At 33.6% G+C, this 18,750-nt stretch overlaps 1 protein-coding gene across 1 annotated transcript; it reads left to right on the plus strand.

Annotated features, from left to right (window-relative positions):
• The first annotated feature begins 6,909 nt into the window (after positions 1-6,909).
• Positions 6,910-17,152, plus strand: LOC127853877 (von Willebrand factor D and EGF domain-containing protein-like). Its single transcript, XM_052388676.1, has 18 exons — positions 6,910-7,063; positions 8,627-8,824; positions 9,081-9,254; positions 9,607-9,624; positions 10,368-10,651; positions 10,761-10,847; positions 11,366-11,740; positions 11,911-11,996; positions 12,149-12,212; positions 12,495-12,689; positions 12,925-13,112; positions 13,233-13,530; positions 13,635-13,778; positions 14,400-14,658; positions 15,019-15,209; positions 15,487-15,756; positions 15,956-16,064; positions 16,310-17,152. The coding sequence occupies exons 1-18, from the start codon at positions 7,018-7,020 to the stop codon at positions 16,363-16,365; spliced, it is 3,042 nt and encodes a 1,013-aa protein (XP_052244636.1). The 5' UTR covers positions 6,910-7,017; the 3' UTR covers positions 16,366-17,152.
• Positions 17,153-18,750: the final 1,598 nt, after the last annotated feature.

An 18,750-nucleotide genomic window follows, 5' to 3' on the forward strand; every position in this document is an offset into this window, starting at 1 on the left:
TTTTGTATATATTCTGCAATGCAATATATCTGATTTGTGTATGTTAAGTATAGTATGTTTTTATTTTTTTATTTGTGTATATGTGTATTGAAACATTTTTAAATGTATGTATGCATTCACTTTTGATATTGTTAATGTATAATATCAAAAAGTATAGCAAATCTTGTTTCGTTGTTTTGTTTCTTGTAATGAATATAATGCCAATTTATTGAACTTGTTTGAATATATTTATGTAATCAATCTAGATAGTGTTAATGCATTATATGAAGCATGTGAATTGACTCTTAAACATTGTATTCATATATTATATTAAAAATAAATCGTGAAATCGCAGAATACTTTTAAAACTGAATAAATAATCTTGAACTAAAAAAATGTTGTTTTAACATTAAACAGATGTTACAATCAAAGGTGCGAAAGTTTCCCGTTATGATTCACACCTATACGGTATTATTCACACCTATCCGTCTATATATTATCAGTGGGACGAAACGTCCAATGCCCTCGAACACAAATATCAGTGGCACGAACTGGTAGTGGCACGAAACGAACATCACCCGTTATTTCGGCACTTGAAATGCCATTATGGGAAATTTCGGCACTTAAAATGAATCGTGTTTCAAGGAACGTATGCCAAAATTTAATGGGAAAGCGGTGTGCATGTGTGCGGGTTGGAGGCTCTATGTTCATGTTTAACTGAGTTTAATATGCAATTAATCTACCCACCCCTTCCACACGCACACACACACTTGATTCTCATAACTCAAAAAGTGATATTTTATTATCTATCAATTGTCAAAGACATCTGATATATTGTACCGCTTTCATTTTGATTTGGATGGTTTTGGCATTTTTGATCAGTTCAGGCATTCCTTAATTATCACAGCTGTCTCGTATTTCATACAACGGTAATCGATTGTCTGTAAAATGCATTATAGCCAGCAAGCACCATGTTGGCGAAAATCATTTTTTCATATGTGATGTTCAATCGACCCGAGTAGAAAATGACAGTTATACTGTCATTCGGACACTTACAATTGTGTATAGGAGCACCGCGGTCTGAGGTTTAAAGCGTGAATACAAGTTTAATGTTTTATAGTTAATGAATGAATAAATAGATACATAATTGTTTTGTATTTCTAACAAAGGTTGTTTGTCCAATGTAGGCAGTTTTGAGTGAATCAATAAACAAATAATGATATAAATTCGCGTAATGTTTTTGTTCAAATCACATAATTAAACTCGAAACCGGTATGCCTATACATGCAAACAAATTGATAATTTGTTGTTTTTTTATATCTAATACACGAAAAGGAAATTATTGTGAAATTATTACAGTAGTATGCACCTGTGGACAAACAAACTTTCAACACGAAATAGACAATGGGACATATTTTTAGAAACATTTTTTACACAAACCTTATGTCACGACTTGTTTTTTTAAATATAATTATACAAAGTATTAGAGCAGATAAGCGCAACAACATAGAGACGCTTGCAATAGAGGCGGAAGATGCAGCATATCAGACCAGAACTGAAGATCTGTACTCCATCACCTAGAGATTAGCAGGAAAGTTTGCCAAGTCAGAGAGGCCAGTAAGGGACAAAAATGGAGGAGTAATAACAGATGACGAAGGGCAAGAGAAAAGGTGGATTGAGTATTTCCAGGAGCTACTCAACAGGCCAGCTCCTGCGAACCCAACGGTGATTCCGCCAGCTATGCGCGATCTGCCTATAAAGTGCACTCTAACAAAGGAAGAGATCAGTGGCGCCATCAAACAGTTAAAGAACGGAAAATCTGCAGAACCTGACAACATACCTGCAAAAGCTCTTAAGGCTGATGTGGATACAAGTGTGGAGCTACTACACCCGATCTTAAGCACGTTATGGGAAGAAGAAGAAATTCCATCAGAGTGCAAAGAGGGTTAACTCATCAAGCTTCCCAAGAAAGGTGACATCAGTTCCTTCTCCAATTTCCGAGGTATCACACTTTTATTCATCCCAGGAAAGGTGTTAAATCGCATCCTGCTGAACCGAATGATAAACGCAGTAGACCCGGATCTCCGTGACAAACACGCAGGATTTCGAAATGATAGATCGTGCACGGATCAGATTGAAACCCTGCGCATCATTCTGGAACAATCCCTGGAGTGGAATTCGCCGTTGTAGGTCAACTTCATTGACTATGAAAAGGCGTTCGACAGCGTTGACCGGGAGTCCCTCTGGCGACTTCTGAGACACGACGGAGTGCCAGGAAAGATCACCAACATTATCAGGATGTCGTATGAAGGAATGACCTGCAGAATTGTTCATGGCAGACAGCTCACGGACGCCGTTGAAGTGAGAACCGGAGTGAGGAAAGGCTGCTTACTCTCACCTTTCCTGTTCCTGCTGGCCATAGACTGGGTAATGAAGACATCGACATAGCAGAAGCGAAATGGAATTCGGTGGACTCTCTGGAAGCAGTTGGAATATCTTGACTTTGCCGATGATCTGGCTCTTTTTCTCTCACACCCAACAACAGATGCAGGAAAATACAAACATGGTAGCGGACAACTCAGCTAGACTGGGCCTCACCATCAACCGAGGGAAGAGCAAGGTGTTCAGGACCAACGCATCCAACAACACACCCTTCACAGTCCAAAGCGAGGCGCTTGAGGAGGTTGACAGCTTTACTTATCTCGGCAGCATTCTGGACAACCAGGGAGGAACGTATGCAGATGTCAGAATCCGCATCGGTAAAGCACGAGCAGCCTTCCAACAGCTGAAGAACATCTGGGGATCCAGCGAAATTGACATCACCACCAAGATTAGGCTCTTCATTTCCATCATGAAGACACTACTCCTCTATGAATAAGTGACATGGAGAACCACTGTCACCACCATAAATAAAATACAGGTATTCATCAACACCTGCGTCAAGAAGATCCTCAAGATCCGCTGGCCAGACAAGATCCCCAAGGAAGAATTATGGAGAAGAACAAAGAAGAAGCCAGTTGAAGAAGGCATCCGTCAGTGACGTTGGTGGTGATCTGTTGGACTTGGTCATGGTGTCAAACCAATCGAATGCTCAAGAAAATCACAGGGCGGGAAAAACGGGTTTCATACACCAATTATAGTAGAGATTTAAATTTGTGGTAAGAATATATTGGAAATGTTTGAAATTTAGTGATCACATGAGAGATGTGATTTGAATTTGTTATGGCGGACCTTTAAAAATCAAATAGTGTCCTCAAAAGTAAAACTGCGTTTAACACTGACTTTGTTATATACCAGTGTGAAGCTTTTCAGAAGTGCCACGGTTTCATGAATCCTCATTTCTCTTTCCTTCATAAGGTGAGGGCCCTCGAAGAAACACGTTGTTCAGCATTTCTATTTCGAAACTGATCTCTTTTTTGTTTATAAGGTTTACACATCAAAAGTACTGTTAAATAAATTAAACCAGATGTTCAACTGCATTAAAGGGATCTATTCACGCTTTGGTAAATTGACAAAATTGAAAAAAGTTGTATCAGATTCGCAAATTTTCGTTTTGGTTATGAAATTTGTGAGGAAACAGTAATACTGAACATTTACCATGCTCTAATATAGCCATTATATGCATCTTTTGACGATTTTAAAACCTAAATATTATAAAGCGTTGCAACGCGAAACGATTAAATAATTTGGAGTGTTCTGTTTTTGTCGTTAAATTTTGTGAAACTACGAAGATTGCTTATATAAGGTATACAATACGCTAAGTATGTGTTCTCGGCGAAATAGCTCATTAGGCTAAAGCATTTTTACTTCAGGACTATGGCAGGACTCCAGGGGTCACTGGTTCGAAACCTGCTCCGGGCAATGTTCTTTTCCTTTTTTTAATTTTATTCTTGATTTTTTACTGGAGCTTTTACGATCCAATGTTTACATTTATCAATATAAAGCATTTAATGAATAAGTTAAAAAATGCCAAAATCTGTGAAAAGGCCCCTTTAGCCTCCGAAAATGAAAACCTTTTATAGACCGCAAAAACTGAGTAGCTACATGCTTACATCATTCTTGTGATTTACATTTTCTCGGTCACAGATTGTTAACAATAACATGAATATAAATGCCCCCCCCCCAGAAAACTAAAAATAAATAAATATATAAATAAAATAAAAAATAAATATAAATATATAAAAAATAAATAAATAAATATATAAATAAAATAAAAAATAAATATAAATATATATATATATATATATATATATATATTAAGAGAACTAGTAATACTGCTTAATAGTTTATATTTGTTAAATCTTGGAAAAAAAATATGTTGATTGTTTATGCTAGCGTCACCTTGTGTGTTATTTAATGGCAAATAAAAGTGCAGACCAACATGCGACATTTTAAAATAATAAAGAATCTAATGATGTTTATAGCGCCTGACGGGCTGCTGAACTTCTGATAAACATTATGTTAATATACATGACTCAAACAAACAACTCCCATCAAAAGCGAATCAGCTTTTTTAACGTTTTTGTTGGCCATTAAAGCGTTAAACCGTTGTAAAATTCAGATTGAAGTAGGCGTGAGTTCTAACATCAATACAAAATGTTCGATACATATCTTAATGTGAAATAAGGGAGAAATGATATATAGTGGATGCTCACCTTCTAGCGTTTTTACTGTAATATGTTTTCCAATATAGATGTATTTATTTCCATATCCTTTAATGAAAAAGCTCAAACTTGAACTTTAACAATTTCTGGATATTGTTCAATATCCCATCCTGATGATATTGCAGTATCGGTGTTTCATTTTAAAGCAGCTATACCTAAATTAAATGTTAATCCTTAAATATCATATAAATTTGAAGAAAATAAAACACTAAAGTTTTAATACATCTGAAGCATTTAATCTAATCGCAAAATATATTCTAGCAATAACATATAATCATACATAAACATGAGTCAAAACAATATAAACAGGCGAAAGTACAAACATGAAATAGTTTTTTATTTCTTGAAAAAGTGAATAACTATATGCATTAGAATGCAAGGCTTGTATGAGAAGGGTCAATAAATTTACACAAAGTTTAGTGATGTAAAATAAATGTCATTTTAAAATACAAAACAACGGGTAGAATGCTATTTACTGGCTATTTAAACAGTAAATCCTCTGATGAACTTATCTGGTTTTCTATTAATATCTTGATTATTTTACAAACAAATACATGTATCTATAATACTCAAATAGCAAATATATTAAAGTAATATATATATACATACATATATAAATAAATATATATATAAATAAATAAATAAATAAATAAATATATATATATATATATATATATATATATATATATATATATATATATATATATATATAACAAAGTCTCTATTAGCCTTGCTGTATTTAAACAAAAACGCTGTATTATTTTTTGCCGTTAATAAAAGGGCGCGTAAACAACGTTGACGCCGGAAATGCACGACGTCATTTCCGTTCATTATAAAACATCTGAAAATAAAAAATGGCCGCTGATGAAGACCGTGAGGTCGAAAGCTTCGGCAAAAAATAATACAGCGTTTTTGTTTATATATATATATATATATATATATATATATATATATATATATATATATATATATATATATATATATATCGCCATGTCAGTGGAATAACCGAGTATCTAATGTGCAAAATATCAGCGTTGAACTACGGTTGCGCCATCTTTCCATACCTTTTTTGCGAAAACGAAAGTACCATTACAGTATTTACGTTTAAAGCGTTGTGTGAAGTTTAAACGAGCAATCCCACATACACACTCGCAAAAATAAAAGTACATAAGAAATTAAATGCGCAAATGAAAAGCACTGGGGGATCCGGGTTAGCATAACATGTATGGCTGTTTACCTGATCAACTCAAAGATTAATTATTCATGCATAGATGTTCAACCAAAACAAACACCTGGAGTATCCGGGTTTTTATCACTTATATGGGCATTATACTGATCAAATAAAAGATAAGTTATTTATTCATGGGATTTCAAAAAAGTTAATTCAAATTATTTGTTTACAATATAGCAAACTTTTACATTCAGTGCGTTCATTTATACAATCTTGATACATGTGTATAGCATTATGCAAATGTTAAGATGGAGAAATATCGCATGTAAACAACATATGTGTTTGTACCTTATAGAAATATTTACATCTAATCAAATCCACATGTACAAATGATTATTCAGTAAACATTTTATGTTTCTTGATTCCATAGTTTCGTACATGTAAGGATGTTATTTAAAACAGAAATATAACAATACGACGATTTGTAAAACGAATTGGTGTTTTCGCGTTGGTAATGGTGCTAAATAATCTAATGTTCGAGAAGTCTCGGTAATATTAAGTATTGTTTTCATTCTTCGTCAGTTTACGAAATGCGCGGATCTAGTTGAAGCGATAGTTATGCTGAAATGCCAAAATCATATATGACAAGTATACACGCATAACCCGTAATAGTACAATATGCATCACCAACACAACATAAGTAGGCTTGTGCTAGAACCTTTAACCCATTTATGCCTAGCGTCTATAAAAGGCCTTGGCAAACAGCGTAGACCCAGATGAGATGCCGCATCAGGATCTGCGCCGTTTGCTTAAAAGAATTTCTGTAAGAAATATTATAAATATAGAAATAAATATACTATACATCCCTAATTTTGGAAATCAATTGATCTAATTTAGAAGGATGGGAGAGTCCACTAGGCATAAATGGGTTAATATAAGATGATATCGTTGTTCAGCTTCTTAAACCACAACTACAATAACAACATGTTGTTTTTCAAACAGGATGTTTTCAACGCAATAAAACATCAAACTAGCGTAAACAATTTCTTCTTCCCCGATAAGTCGCTTTTCACAACAGGATTTTACCAATATCTATCAATACGCGCAACTAGTCCTCAAAATCGCGTATAAAACAAAGTTACCCGCGATGTAGTTTGCATATATACGATCGCGATACATGGAAGTAGCACGCTCGAAACAACAATGATCATTATTTATATCGCCGTTTTGGGGGGTCTTCTTAATACAGGTATGTAGTATTTACACTACAACATTCATTCTGCTGTATAATTTTGTGTGTGTCTGTACTTATTTGAGAAATTCGTCAACGAATAAATTTTTACAATGGGCAGCTTTCAAGAAATGTATATTAACCATTTATGTATAAATCATATGCGTGTATTTCCTGAGTCATTTATTTTGGTATTATATAGGGGTAACTATGTTAGTTTACATCTGGTGTATCCTAAGATGAAATGCTATATTAAGATAACAATTCTGTTTTCATAACTGCACCTAGGAACTCTTCAGTAATATAAAGCAGTTGCATTTATGTTGGCTTAATAAATAGTTTTAACATATAAGAACATTCATTAAAGATTATTTTAAACGTTGTGTATGTTTAACCAATCGCTGTTTGATTTATATTTGCTGCTCTTATTGTTATACGTAGAACTGAATGGATTTTAGTATGTTTTATACTGAAAGAACAAGCCTCAAAGCTTATTTTTATTATGTAGAATATTAGATATAGTAGTGGTATTATTCTAATAACATAACATTTATGATCATGTGTGCTGCGTTCTAAACCCTAAATGAGACAAGTTCCAGATAATTGACATGTAGTATTGTTTGTTCGGTCTGTATTCTGTTTGTTATAAATATTCCACTGGTGTGGACTCAGCTGCTGCCACTATGTAAACTATTTTAAAAAGACTTGAACAGATTTTTTTTAATGAACGATAAAGTCTCTAAAATAAGCCAGCAAATTAAATATTTTTGGTACTAGTATGTAATCTGATAGTCATCCTCAAAACAGTTTGTTAAATCATGTATTTTAGGTCAAAACAAGACACTTGCAAGAGCTTATATGATTTGAAAAAACGTATATAGTAACAATTGATAACAATTGAGACTGCAAGGTTATATATACACTGCCAAATTGTTTACAAATACTGTCAATTTTAGGGTAATCGTAAATTTCTTGTATCTCATCTTATAAGATTATCGTATAATTGCATAGTATCGCACAACTCTGCATATCATTTTAACATATGTAACGAATCGTACTGTGGCTGGCATTTATCATGTTGCACTTACTGTACGATGGAATTACACTGAGCTACTCGGTCAAATGGCAATGTAATCTATACATTTATCTAAACAATTATTGGACGTAAAATGTGTTCTTATTCAATTTATTCTGTTAATTTTTATATTCGGACTACATTCTGATTAAATAATAGATTTATATTTACGATTCCCTTTTTGTTATACGCACGGTTTTTTCATATTTCAAAAGCTTTGATACTTAAACGAACCCATAAATAAATTATGTTATATGTGTATCCCAACCACGGGCTATTTAAACACAAATTCAAGTGTGATTTCTTTTTAATATAAGCAGTTAAAAATCATCACATTTAGCAGAAATAAAAATCTAGCATTTGTTTTATGATCGGATACTGTTTTATATAAAGACAGTTCACCCAAATGTCTGAGTACTTAATTAGATTGCATAATGGTTAATATTGCAATTCAACATTTTGTTTCATTCTCAAAGAGAATGTTACACTATTTCTTGAACATTTAGTGGCTATGAACCCTTGCACGGACAGCTCCACACAGCAGTTGGGGTCTATTCGGCAAAGACATGTTGGCTATCAACTAGCCAAAGGTGAAGACGCTATTTGCGATGTCTACTTAAAAAAAGGCTGGTACTTTACCGATAAGTTCATCTTAGCTTCTACAAAAGAACGTTGTGGAACAGTTCGAAATTGGTATCGAAAAGGTGAGTGTAATACAAATTTCTTCCAACATATCTTTTAGAAATGAAATTTAGCAAACGACAAGATGCGTGGTAAACCTAATTATTGCACAAACAAAAGTTACATTGACATGACTGTATTCACGGACTTTATAATTTACAATCCTTTTGCTATAAATGTACTTAAAGGGTGTTCGTTAAACAATACAACGCCGTCCTATATATTTTGTATTGTTAAACGATTGCATTTTACTTGTGACGGTGTTTTCTATGATATTAGACAAAAACAGTTTACCGGACAAGCCCAACGAACCAAAAGATATCGTCTTATGTAGAAATGGACGCAAGAGTGACTGTGATAAAACAGTTACAGTGAAAGGCATTAAATGTGCTGACAACAATTATGTTTTTCAACTCATTCCGGCTTCAGCCTGTATAGAGGCGTACTGCTTGGGTAAGACATATCTTTTTCAATGGTATTCTTTTTAATTATGAATAAGCTAAATAAGCTATCCACGTAATAAATTATATACTCAAGAAACAAAAATGAACAAATAGATAGCTACATGTCTCCTTTTTGATATTCTTAAGATTGTGTATGCCATTCTTCGAATAATAAACCTAGTCATGAATGGAATAACCAGACGAAACACAAATTACATTTATTTGTAATTAGCACTGCTCTTTTGATGGTTTTTACAAACCCGTTTTATGACTTTTGTAAATGAAAATTAAATGATTGAGCATTTGTTTATTCAAATTTATTGTCTCAACCATTATATGTATACTATGTTATGTCGTTTTAGAACCGCTGCAAGACAACGGTATGTTATGATTTAATGTTCTTTTTTCCACTTTTAAACACTTTAAAAGTTTCTTCTTGCATGTTTTTTCTATCACAAGATGATCTACAAATTGTATTTTTATTAATACGATTACACTGAGTCATGACTGCAACTTTACTGAACTAGAACATATCTAATCGGTTCACATCTTAACCTTCGTATATGAAGGTAACACAATTTTGATAATGCAAGCTGAAGCCAACGGTAAAGCCAAAGGCTTGTCGCCAAGCCCGTGGTAAGCAGTGTAAATGGCCTTGGTTTTGAGGAAATCAGGTTTGCATCTTTCCCGGTGAATCAAATTTGATGACGCAAACCAACTTGGCAGATGGAAATAGTACCTAACCTAAGCGGTAATTGTGATTAGATGCGTAAGAGCAACTGTTAGCTCACTTGGGAAGCGCTCGACCGGATAGCGAGAGGTCTCTGGGTTAAGTCCCCGACTGGCTCTAAATTTTTCACCTACCATCAACATAGCATACAATATAGCTCACAAAATAAATTAAGGGGACACATGTTTCTTAAGACGACCCAAATTAAACAGCAAGGACATGTTAATAATCTGTGTAACAGTTGGCGTCGAATGTATATACACGCATTATGTTTTTTCTCATATAATACATATAGCTTGTTTTATTATTGTCATATGGTTATACATAATAAATGACGAATACTATTAATTAATAAATTATTTTCTATTGCATCAACAACCGTTATCTTTATAGGACAGGGACCGGATATTACAAACCTAAAACTCAGCATCAATGTTGAAGTGAAACGACTAGGAAATGGTGATAATGAGTTACAGCTCTACTGTGACTTTAAACCGAGTACAAACACAAATTACTATTACACAGTAGCATGGGCAATATCGCAGAGTTCAATATCGACCCATGAACTCCATCGTTCTCAACGAGTCAAATATCTAAACCAGAATGATTTCCGGTCGAACACCATGATGACAGAAAACCACTTGAAAACGCCAAGGTATTTCGGATTGGGAGTAACCGTAAGTGTTTGCATATTTGTTTGACTGAATACGTAAATAAGGAATATACTCGCTTACTATGAATTGGAACTGGCTATAATAATTTCAGCCGGATGTATATTGTTTTCAGATTATCTGTTCTATTACGGCCAGTAATCTTCCCGCGTCTACGGAGAGCGTCCCCGTCATAAGTCCGGAAAAGTTTTTAGGCATACGTGTAAGTGTATTTATATACATGTATTTTTTTTAAATTATATATGTTTATAAAGATATATATTAGGGATGCGAACGAATCTTGAAATCCTATTGGAATATTCATTTCCCCTTATTCTAATATATTCGAATGTTGGATTCATAAGCCCCAAGACTTAAATTTCTGAGCTTTTGAACATATGTCGTCATAAAAATCATTGTCGGTTGTATCTTCTTTGCACCTTGAAAGAAGTAGGGTAAAAAAACATTATTTTCAAACAAATTTTTTGCTCTATTTGGTATATTTTAAGTAATCGTTTTAAGTTCCGAATGAAATATGTTTTTAATGGTAAACACATGCCATTTGTTAAAGCAAAATTGGTTTTGCCATTTTAAGTGAGCAACTTAACTGATTAATTTATTATGTATTTAATTTAGTTTTTGTGTTTATTTTTTTTCTTTATATATTTTGAATTGTGTTTGTTTTGTTCATAATCGAATTTATAGTTTGGCAGGTGCTATATTTAAAGTATCATGTTGTAGGCTTTAAACAGTCAAACTCACGTGCACATTACGAACCAGATTGGTGCTGACATATTTTATGAGCTAACAATTCCATTTGGATGTAATGAGGGCTTTGAAGAAGACAATGTTTGCTTCTTGGATGCAACACTGTTTATCCCACAAACCATTTCTTCTAACTGTAATAAGCCAGATATAATACAAAGCAACAGCGAGACAAATTCATGCGGTCTACGATTTTATCGACATGATGTCGGGACACCAAAGAAACTGCACATCCAACCTAAGTTTCCAACTACGAACGTTCACTTAAGTCAGCCAATGACGCTGATCTTGACCACCACTGAAATCGATGCCCATCCATTGTTCAATAATTACGCCGTGGATACCATACAGGTATTACTCAATATTCTGCTACGATATTTTATTGGCATCTAACGCATTTAAGTAAATACCAATTATAACTATTTTTTGATAAGCTGCATTTGTATCAAAATTAGAGTATTATTGGAAATATATAGTAAAACTTTAATAGGTACTTGATTCAAAACCTAAAACGTTCATAGGTGACCGTTTCGACAGAGCAAATAGTGCTGAATAACAAAGTTTGCCACGCAGTCTGTGATCCGCATATGCTGACATTTGACGGACTGTGAGTATGAGCTTTAACATGTATCACATAACATGCGTTATGATAACATGTAATTATTTCAGATCATTATTAAAGTTAATCACTTAATGTTATTGGTTCAATTGTGTTCTGTATAACGTTAATTATGATTTATATTTCATGTTTGTATCCAGTGCATATGAAAACCAGAACTTCGGGACGTTTGATTTGTATATCCACACGGATTATAATCAGAAAGTATGATGTAGTTTTATAACAACACTTTCTTTGCAAAATATATTATGTTTTCATATGTGCCTATTGGGATCAGATTTAGATCCTTATATTATTCAGGCTCTAGTTTACATTCAACACACAAAACGTAAAGCAAATGTTTAAAGAATTATACAATACGATACAAATACACTGGAAATGTATATTCTCATATTATTTTAAGTTTAATTTCGAACTTAATTTTAAGATTTTCACAGAGTATATAATTACAATATATTATTCGTAGACTGTATATACTTTGAACAGATACAAATTGAGACAAAATCGTGTTCCAATAATGGAAATACACCAACCTGTGTGTGCGGTGTAGCCGTCCAAGCCGGAGGTGACGTATTCGTTCTCAACGCTTGCGACAATGGCTTACTTGACGTTAGGTTTGTACAGTGTGGTGACAGAATTCTGCAGAACAAGGTGAATGAAATTTCACCGAATAAATACCGCGTAAGTAATATTTAAAGTGTAGTATGATATTGTTTTTATTGTATTAATATATCATCGTAATGCTTTACGTCAACGTCTATCTAACATATAGATATTTTTGGTTTTAATCCTTACAATAAATAGTAAAGAAAAATTATTTGCGCTATATTTTTCTTATTTGTTAACCATAAAACGCGTTTTATTTTAAATGGAGCAAGGTGCAAAATAAGTATGAACATATCATTTTTATTTTAAGGTAACACTACCCAGCGGAACCTATGTAGATATACACATCTATGGTGCTTTAATGAACGTTTTCGTCTACCCGTCAGTGGCTGATTTTAAGAAAACATCTGGCTTATGCGGTTTGTTTGATGGGACAACTATAAATGATCGCCTCAACAGGCCAGGTTCTAACCACCCTGACCCAAACAAAAGCTGGATGTATGTATATAAGAGTAATCGTATAACCCCTTCTACTTCTATGTACCTACGGTTTCAAATTAAATTTTATTTGTTATCAAGCAGTATGCACGTCATTTGTTTTTATATTTTGCGTTGCAGGGTGAACGCCGCTGACAATTTGTTCGATGAAGATGTGTCGTTGCAGCCTTGGGCAGATCACTATCGTTTTTGTACATGTGACGAACAAACGCCGTCACCCACAAATACTGTTACTTGCGATGCTGAAACAAAGAAAACCTGTAATGCCATACCAATATTCACAGACAGATGTGTTGATATGCGCAGGAAAAGGAGAGATGCGAATGGCAGATATCAACCGACGGACGAGGGTGACTTCCATAAAACTGTTCAACTAGCGTTTGTGTCAAACTTCCGTAACACATTCATCGAACGGAAGGTAATCTTCCCGATACATTAGTTTAAAATTGTGCCTATTGATTATCTTAATACATATTTAAATGCGCATTACCATTAACGTATGCGTTATTTTCAACGTTTTAGAAACGGGAAATAAAAGTATACACTGAGGAAACTGCGAGGCGAGATTGCATGCAGTTGTTGAACACCATAGCGTTCCAGAAATGTTCCAACGTATCAGGTCTGAACTTCACAGCAACAATAAAGCACTGCATCCTCGACGCTCTGGTACTTATTTGTAATTTGTAAACGTATTTTAAACATGAACACACACATGTTTCCTTAACATAGGCTAGATTACTCTGAAATATTGTTCTTGTTTTTATTAATTGAAAAAATATGTTTTTCGAAATATGTCGCGTAGAGTATATTCGTAGGGGGTCCGTTGTCTAGTGGTAACACACTAGCTTGAAAATTTAACCATACGCAGGTCCAATCTCTCATCGACTCAAAATAGACTAGCAGTCATTTGAATTGGACGATTAATTAAAACCGAGGTGTATACTAATTGCTGTACGACGGAAAATTTAAGACCCAGGGTCGCCTCTGGACCGTTACGTCTTCTTTAATATACCACGTAAACCAGCTCCGTTCCGATTCGCACAAGTCTCTTCAAATATGTTCCTTATTAAGTGTAGGTCCTAAAAGGCGTTCATGTTTGTTAACACATTATTCTAGTATCGCACCAGAACCTGACTTTGGCTCGTATCTAGTATTTTAGGTTTAATACTTCAAATGTGCGAGGTTAAAATACTCTACACTATGACTACTTGTAAATAAGCGCAAGATCAACTGCAACGTATATTTATTTTGTTAAAAAATACATCAAGCGATGTTCTTTTGCATTAGATAACAGGCACTATGGATTGGACAATGCTCCACTTGGAAACAATCAAGTCGTTGTGCGTTCAACAAGTCATCATTCAAAAATTACCACCAAAAGAAGACTTGTTTGGAATAACTGTAATTATTAACGGAACTTCGTACACCAACATATCGGATGAGGACATCGATCTACCCTTTAATGTTATTACCGAAAAAACATTGGAGGAAATTCGAAGAGTAGCTTGTCTAAATGAGTGTAGCGGATTTGGAAAATGTTTCAATGGTAAATATAAACAAGTTAATATGAACGAATACAACACAGTACACCATATTTGTGTTTTTTATCACGTTTTAGCGATATCGATATGTGATTCGTTTAGTAATACTAATTTGTTCCAATTCAAATAGAGAAAATCAATCACAATCCACATTACAACTATATTCCTTTCCATGTATATACATGATATAAGTGCTATACCAATAAAAATATTTAAATGGTATTATATGTAAATTTAAAATGTTTATTTCATTTGTTTAATAATATAACTAAATTTAATATTGCAGTAGATTTTCTGAAAATTGCATGATTATTTTTATGTTTAAGTATAAATGAAATAACCTAACAATTTTACGGTTTTCATAGGTTCATGTGTGTGTAAGAAAGGTCGCATTGGAGAAGATTGCTCATTAGACGCAACCAGACCTCCACAAATGAAAGGCATCCCAGACGGAGGCGTGTGTGACTTACAAGAACGAGCTTGCAGGAAAACGTCTGTGTTCGCTGACAATCTCATATTTGATAATCTGGTCAAATGCAGAATTGAGCCTCAAGAGGTACATATTTAATCTTACCTTTTGATTATTTTCGCAAAACAAATTTAAATTGATAATTTACAGACATGTTCTACCTCTTTATTTAAATATGAGCAACTTATAATAACTATTATACATATACACGTTTTGCATCGCAGTATTTTGTTCCCTCATCAGTTAATATGAGAATGTAATTTAGTATGAGTTTGTTATTCTTATGCGCACGGCGAGACTTTATTGTGCTCTAAAATGAATATGACTGATTGAAACAAAAGTGCATATGTTTTGTGTATTACAGATTAACTCAATAAATGAGTTGTTGCCTAAAGGTAATTACCAAGTTGCAGGTGTGCGTCAGACATATATGGAGGTGTCTTGCCCATTTGCGCAAAGCGATGAACGCACTGTGAATGATGAAGCCGATATAGACGACATTGTAGCTAGAGTTTACAACATCTCATTGAGTAACGACGGCGTCAACTTTAGCGAGGATGACTCGTTGATCGTGTATGATTCAGCTTGCGTTATCTGTAGAAGGGTAGAAGGCTTTATTGAATGCAGAAAAGAGGTATATATTCAAATGTATACAGTCATTAAGAGTTACTGAGCCTTAAACATGTTGGTAGATGAAATTTTATTAAAACTTGCTTAGCGTAGTTAATTACCGATATCACTACTATGAGGTTTTGTAAATTTAAATATTGATTTAGGGATATAAAGTAAACGTGCTACTGCTTATAAAGAACACTTATCTTTCATTTTTGTAGAACGGTTACTGCGTCACAAATGGTAAATGCTATGCTCTAGGCGATATATTTGGTTCCTATGTTTGTGGTGAGACTGGAGAAGGACCCGCTGCATGGCAACCCGGATTCGGTGCGTTTTGAAGTTGTACATTTAAAAAATATGTGTCGAAAATCTATACATATTTGTATTATTACTTTAAGTTAAAGTTTCATTTGCCTGTTATAGTATTATATTTAATGTTTGAATATAATGTTACCTAAATGAATACAGGTTTTTAACTCATTGCGATATTTTAACCAGTGTTTTAAGGAAACATTATTAGGGAATTTAAGTGTAAGATTTATTTTTACTGATTTATATTGTGTATTTTGCAGAGGACTTCACCAAGTCTCTGGTTGCAAAGAACTTCACCCAGTCTCCGTTTGCATAGGACTTCACCAAGTCTCCGGTTGCAGAGAACTTCACCCAGTCTCCGTTTGCATAGAACTTCACCAAGTCTCCGGACGATGGGCCTCGCTCTCGTGGCGCAGAGACAGCTCAATAACATACTTAAATGTTGTTGCCTTTATGTCCGTTATTTGTAGACTGATTTTATATTACAACTTTTGTTATAAAAATCAATTGTATACATTTATGAAACTATATACGTCAAATAATAGCACATGTTAGTGGCATATTTAGTATAAGCACCTAAAAAATATTTACTGAATAGCTTTCATTCAATGTGCCTTTTGTCTTTATGTAAAGAATATTTTAAGTATATTTAGTCGCATTATTCGAAACTCCACTTTTTCAATCTTAATACCGACAAAAACATTAAAAACCAAATTCTTCTAGATTCAATATAAATGAAACGAACACGCCTATAATTTCTATAAACGACTGCAATGCCTGAAAGTATTTATAATTAGCTACAGTTACGTTGTTGCTGTTCCTATAAACCAGTATTTACCCTCTTCCTCTTATCAATATTTGTTATAATTACTTTCGCTTTAATCACGTGCATAAAAAGTATTTTGGTAAATAGATCTATTTTAGTTATATTATAAAATGTGTTCCTGCCTGTTAAAATATACTAAAAATATTTACCCAACGTTAGGAAATTTAGAAGTATCAGAATAATTACATTTTACTGTTAATTGCTTTTAAGATTTTGTAATTATGTATTCGAATGATCCACATCTTGAGTTGAGCTTGGCATACAATAAATTAATTGCATTGTGGTATTTCGTTTGTTGTACCTAGATAGTGATATATCCCCGTCATTTCGTGTCACCGCTTATGCGACAAATTATGCTTATTCAATTTAAGACAACAACAACGTGAGTAAAATAAATGAGCATGAAAAATCTTCCCTTCCATCAACAGTTGATAAATTTAATTATTCATAACACTATCATGTCAGGATAAATAATGTTCAAACGAGACTATAACACTTAAGCAAGCTGATATTGTGTATACATCAATTTATTAACAAGCAAAATGTGGCTTAATGATTGCAACAATAGAACTCTCAATATACCTGAGACCAGAACGAACACAATTGTTGTAAGCAGGTATGGTTGCGTGTGGGTATTACATTTGAAGCATGGCCCAAACGTCTGCCATTTGTGACCCAGATTTGATTCGGGCCGAGACACTGTTTGAATAAAGGTTTGGGAAAGGTTTAATAAAGATCGCGCAAACAGGATGGCTGATTATTAGATATTGTTAATTTTATCGAACATGAATCCACTGAATAGTTTAAAAAGTGTTGTATTATTATGAAATCAGCCGCTCTAAAATTTATTTCAGAAATATTATGGAAATGGCCCTATCAAATGACGGCAATGTTTTAAAATAAAATTGACTAAAACCATGTGCATAGTCGGATGAGATATCATATAAGCACACATTTCGGAGCAAGTTTCATGAACATTAAAAATCTTGTTTGTTAAAGAGTGTTCGGAAATTTTAAATGAAGTCAAAGAAGGGAATCGCCCAAGCCCAATATTTCAAATAGTTTAACAGTTCTGAAAGAATTCGAACTATAAACTTATTTATATGTTAATATGATGTAACGTTTTGATCACGTTTTACTATGAGGTTGAGTTGTACAGTGTTCACATCCTTTAAATAAACACCAATATGAGGGAAACTTTGCAGCCCTCATATTTCCACGGATAGGAATTATTTTGGAAATAAGTCGAGATATAATATGACCATATGTACTGACAAGTTTTATGTTAATCGGACAAAATATAGGAATATAAGAGTGTTCACAAAGTTTCGCATAGCAAATACAAGGGAGGAACAGCTCTCGGACGGCGATGTTTAATAACTTATCTGAATAATTTTTAATATGTCGAGACATCATTTCACAACTTTTCTGGGTCATTAAAGATGGCAATAAACGGTTTCTGTTAGAGTGTTTAAAGTTTTGTTGTCCTTTGACCTAGTCACATTGGTGTTAATTCCCTTTGCAAGCAATCGAACTCGGCGGATAATCCATTTGGGGAAAACGATCTGAACAAAATCCATTAAAATTGGATTAAAAATGTGACCTCTATACTGTTTACGATGAATAACATGACAATTAACACTTAGATGTACTACTTATGCAACGCTTGCATTTTCCATAATGGCTCGATTATTAATCAACGGATTTCGTACATGTAAACATGTAAAATATTACCTAATACTGAAAATCATATTGATATCCGCTATTTGTTATTGGTAATTATTTAACACAAAGCTCATAATATACGAATCTAAATGATAATAAGTTATGTCGTTGTTTTTTCTTGTAACAATACAGCGAAATATAAAGATTGTC

This window comes from Dreissena polymorpha, chromosome 12, assembly GCF_020536995.1.
Source record: "Dreissena polymorpha isolate Duluth1 chromosome 12, UMN_Dpol_1.0, whole genome shotgun sequence".
In the NCBI taxonomy this organism is placed as follows: domain Eukaryota; kingdom Metazoa; phylum Mollusca; class Bivalvia; order Myida; family Dreissenidae; genus Dreissena; species Dreissena polymorpha.

What these genes read in the sequence shown, in the direction of transcription:
- LOC127853877 (XM_052388676.1), top strand. Translation starts at nt 7,018, where the DNA reads ATGATCATTATTTATATCGCCGTTTTGGGGGGTCTTCTTAATACAG. An exon ending in GGGGGGTCTTCTTAATACAG is followed by an intron (nt 7,064 to 8,626) that starts GTATGTAGTATT and finishes TTGAACATTTAG; the next exon opens with TGGCTATGAACCCTTGCACG. An exon ending in TCGAAATTGGTATCGAAAAG is followed by an intron (nt 8,825 to 9,080) that starts GTGAGTGTAATA and finishes CTATGATATTAG; the next exon opens with ACAAAAACAGTTTACCGGAC.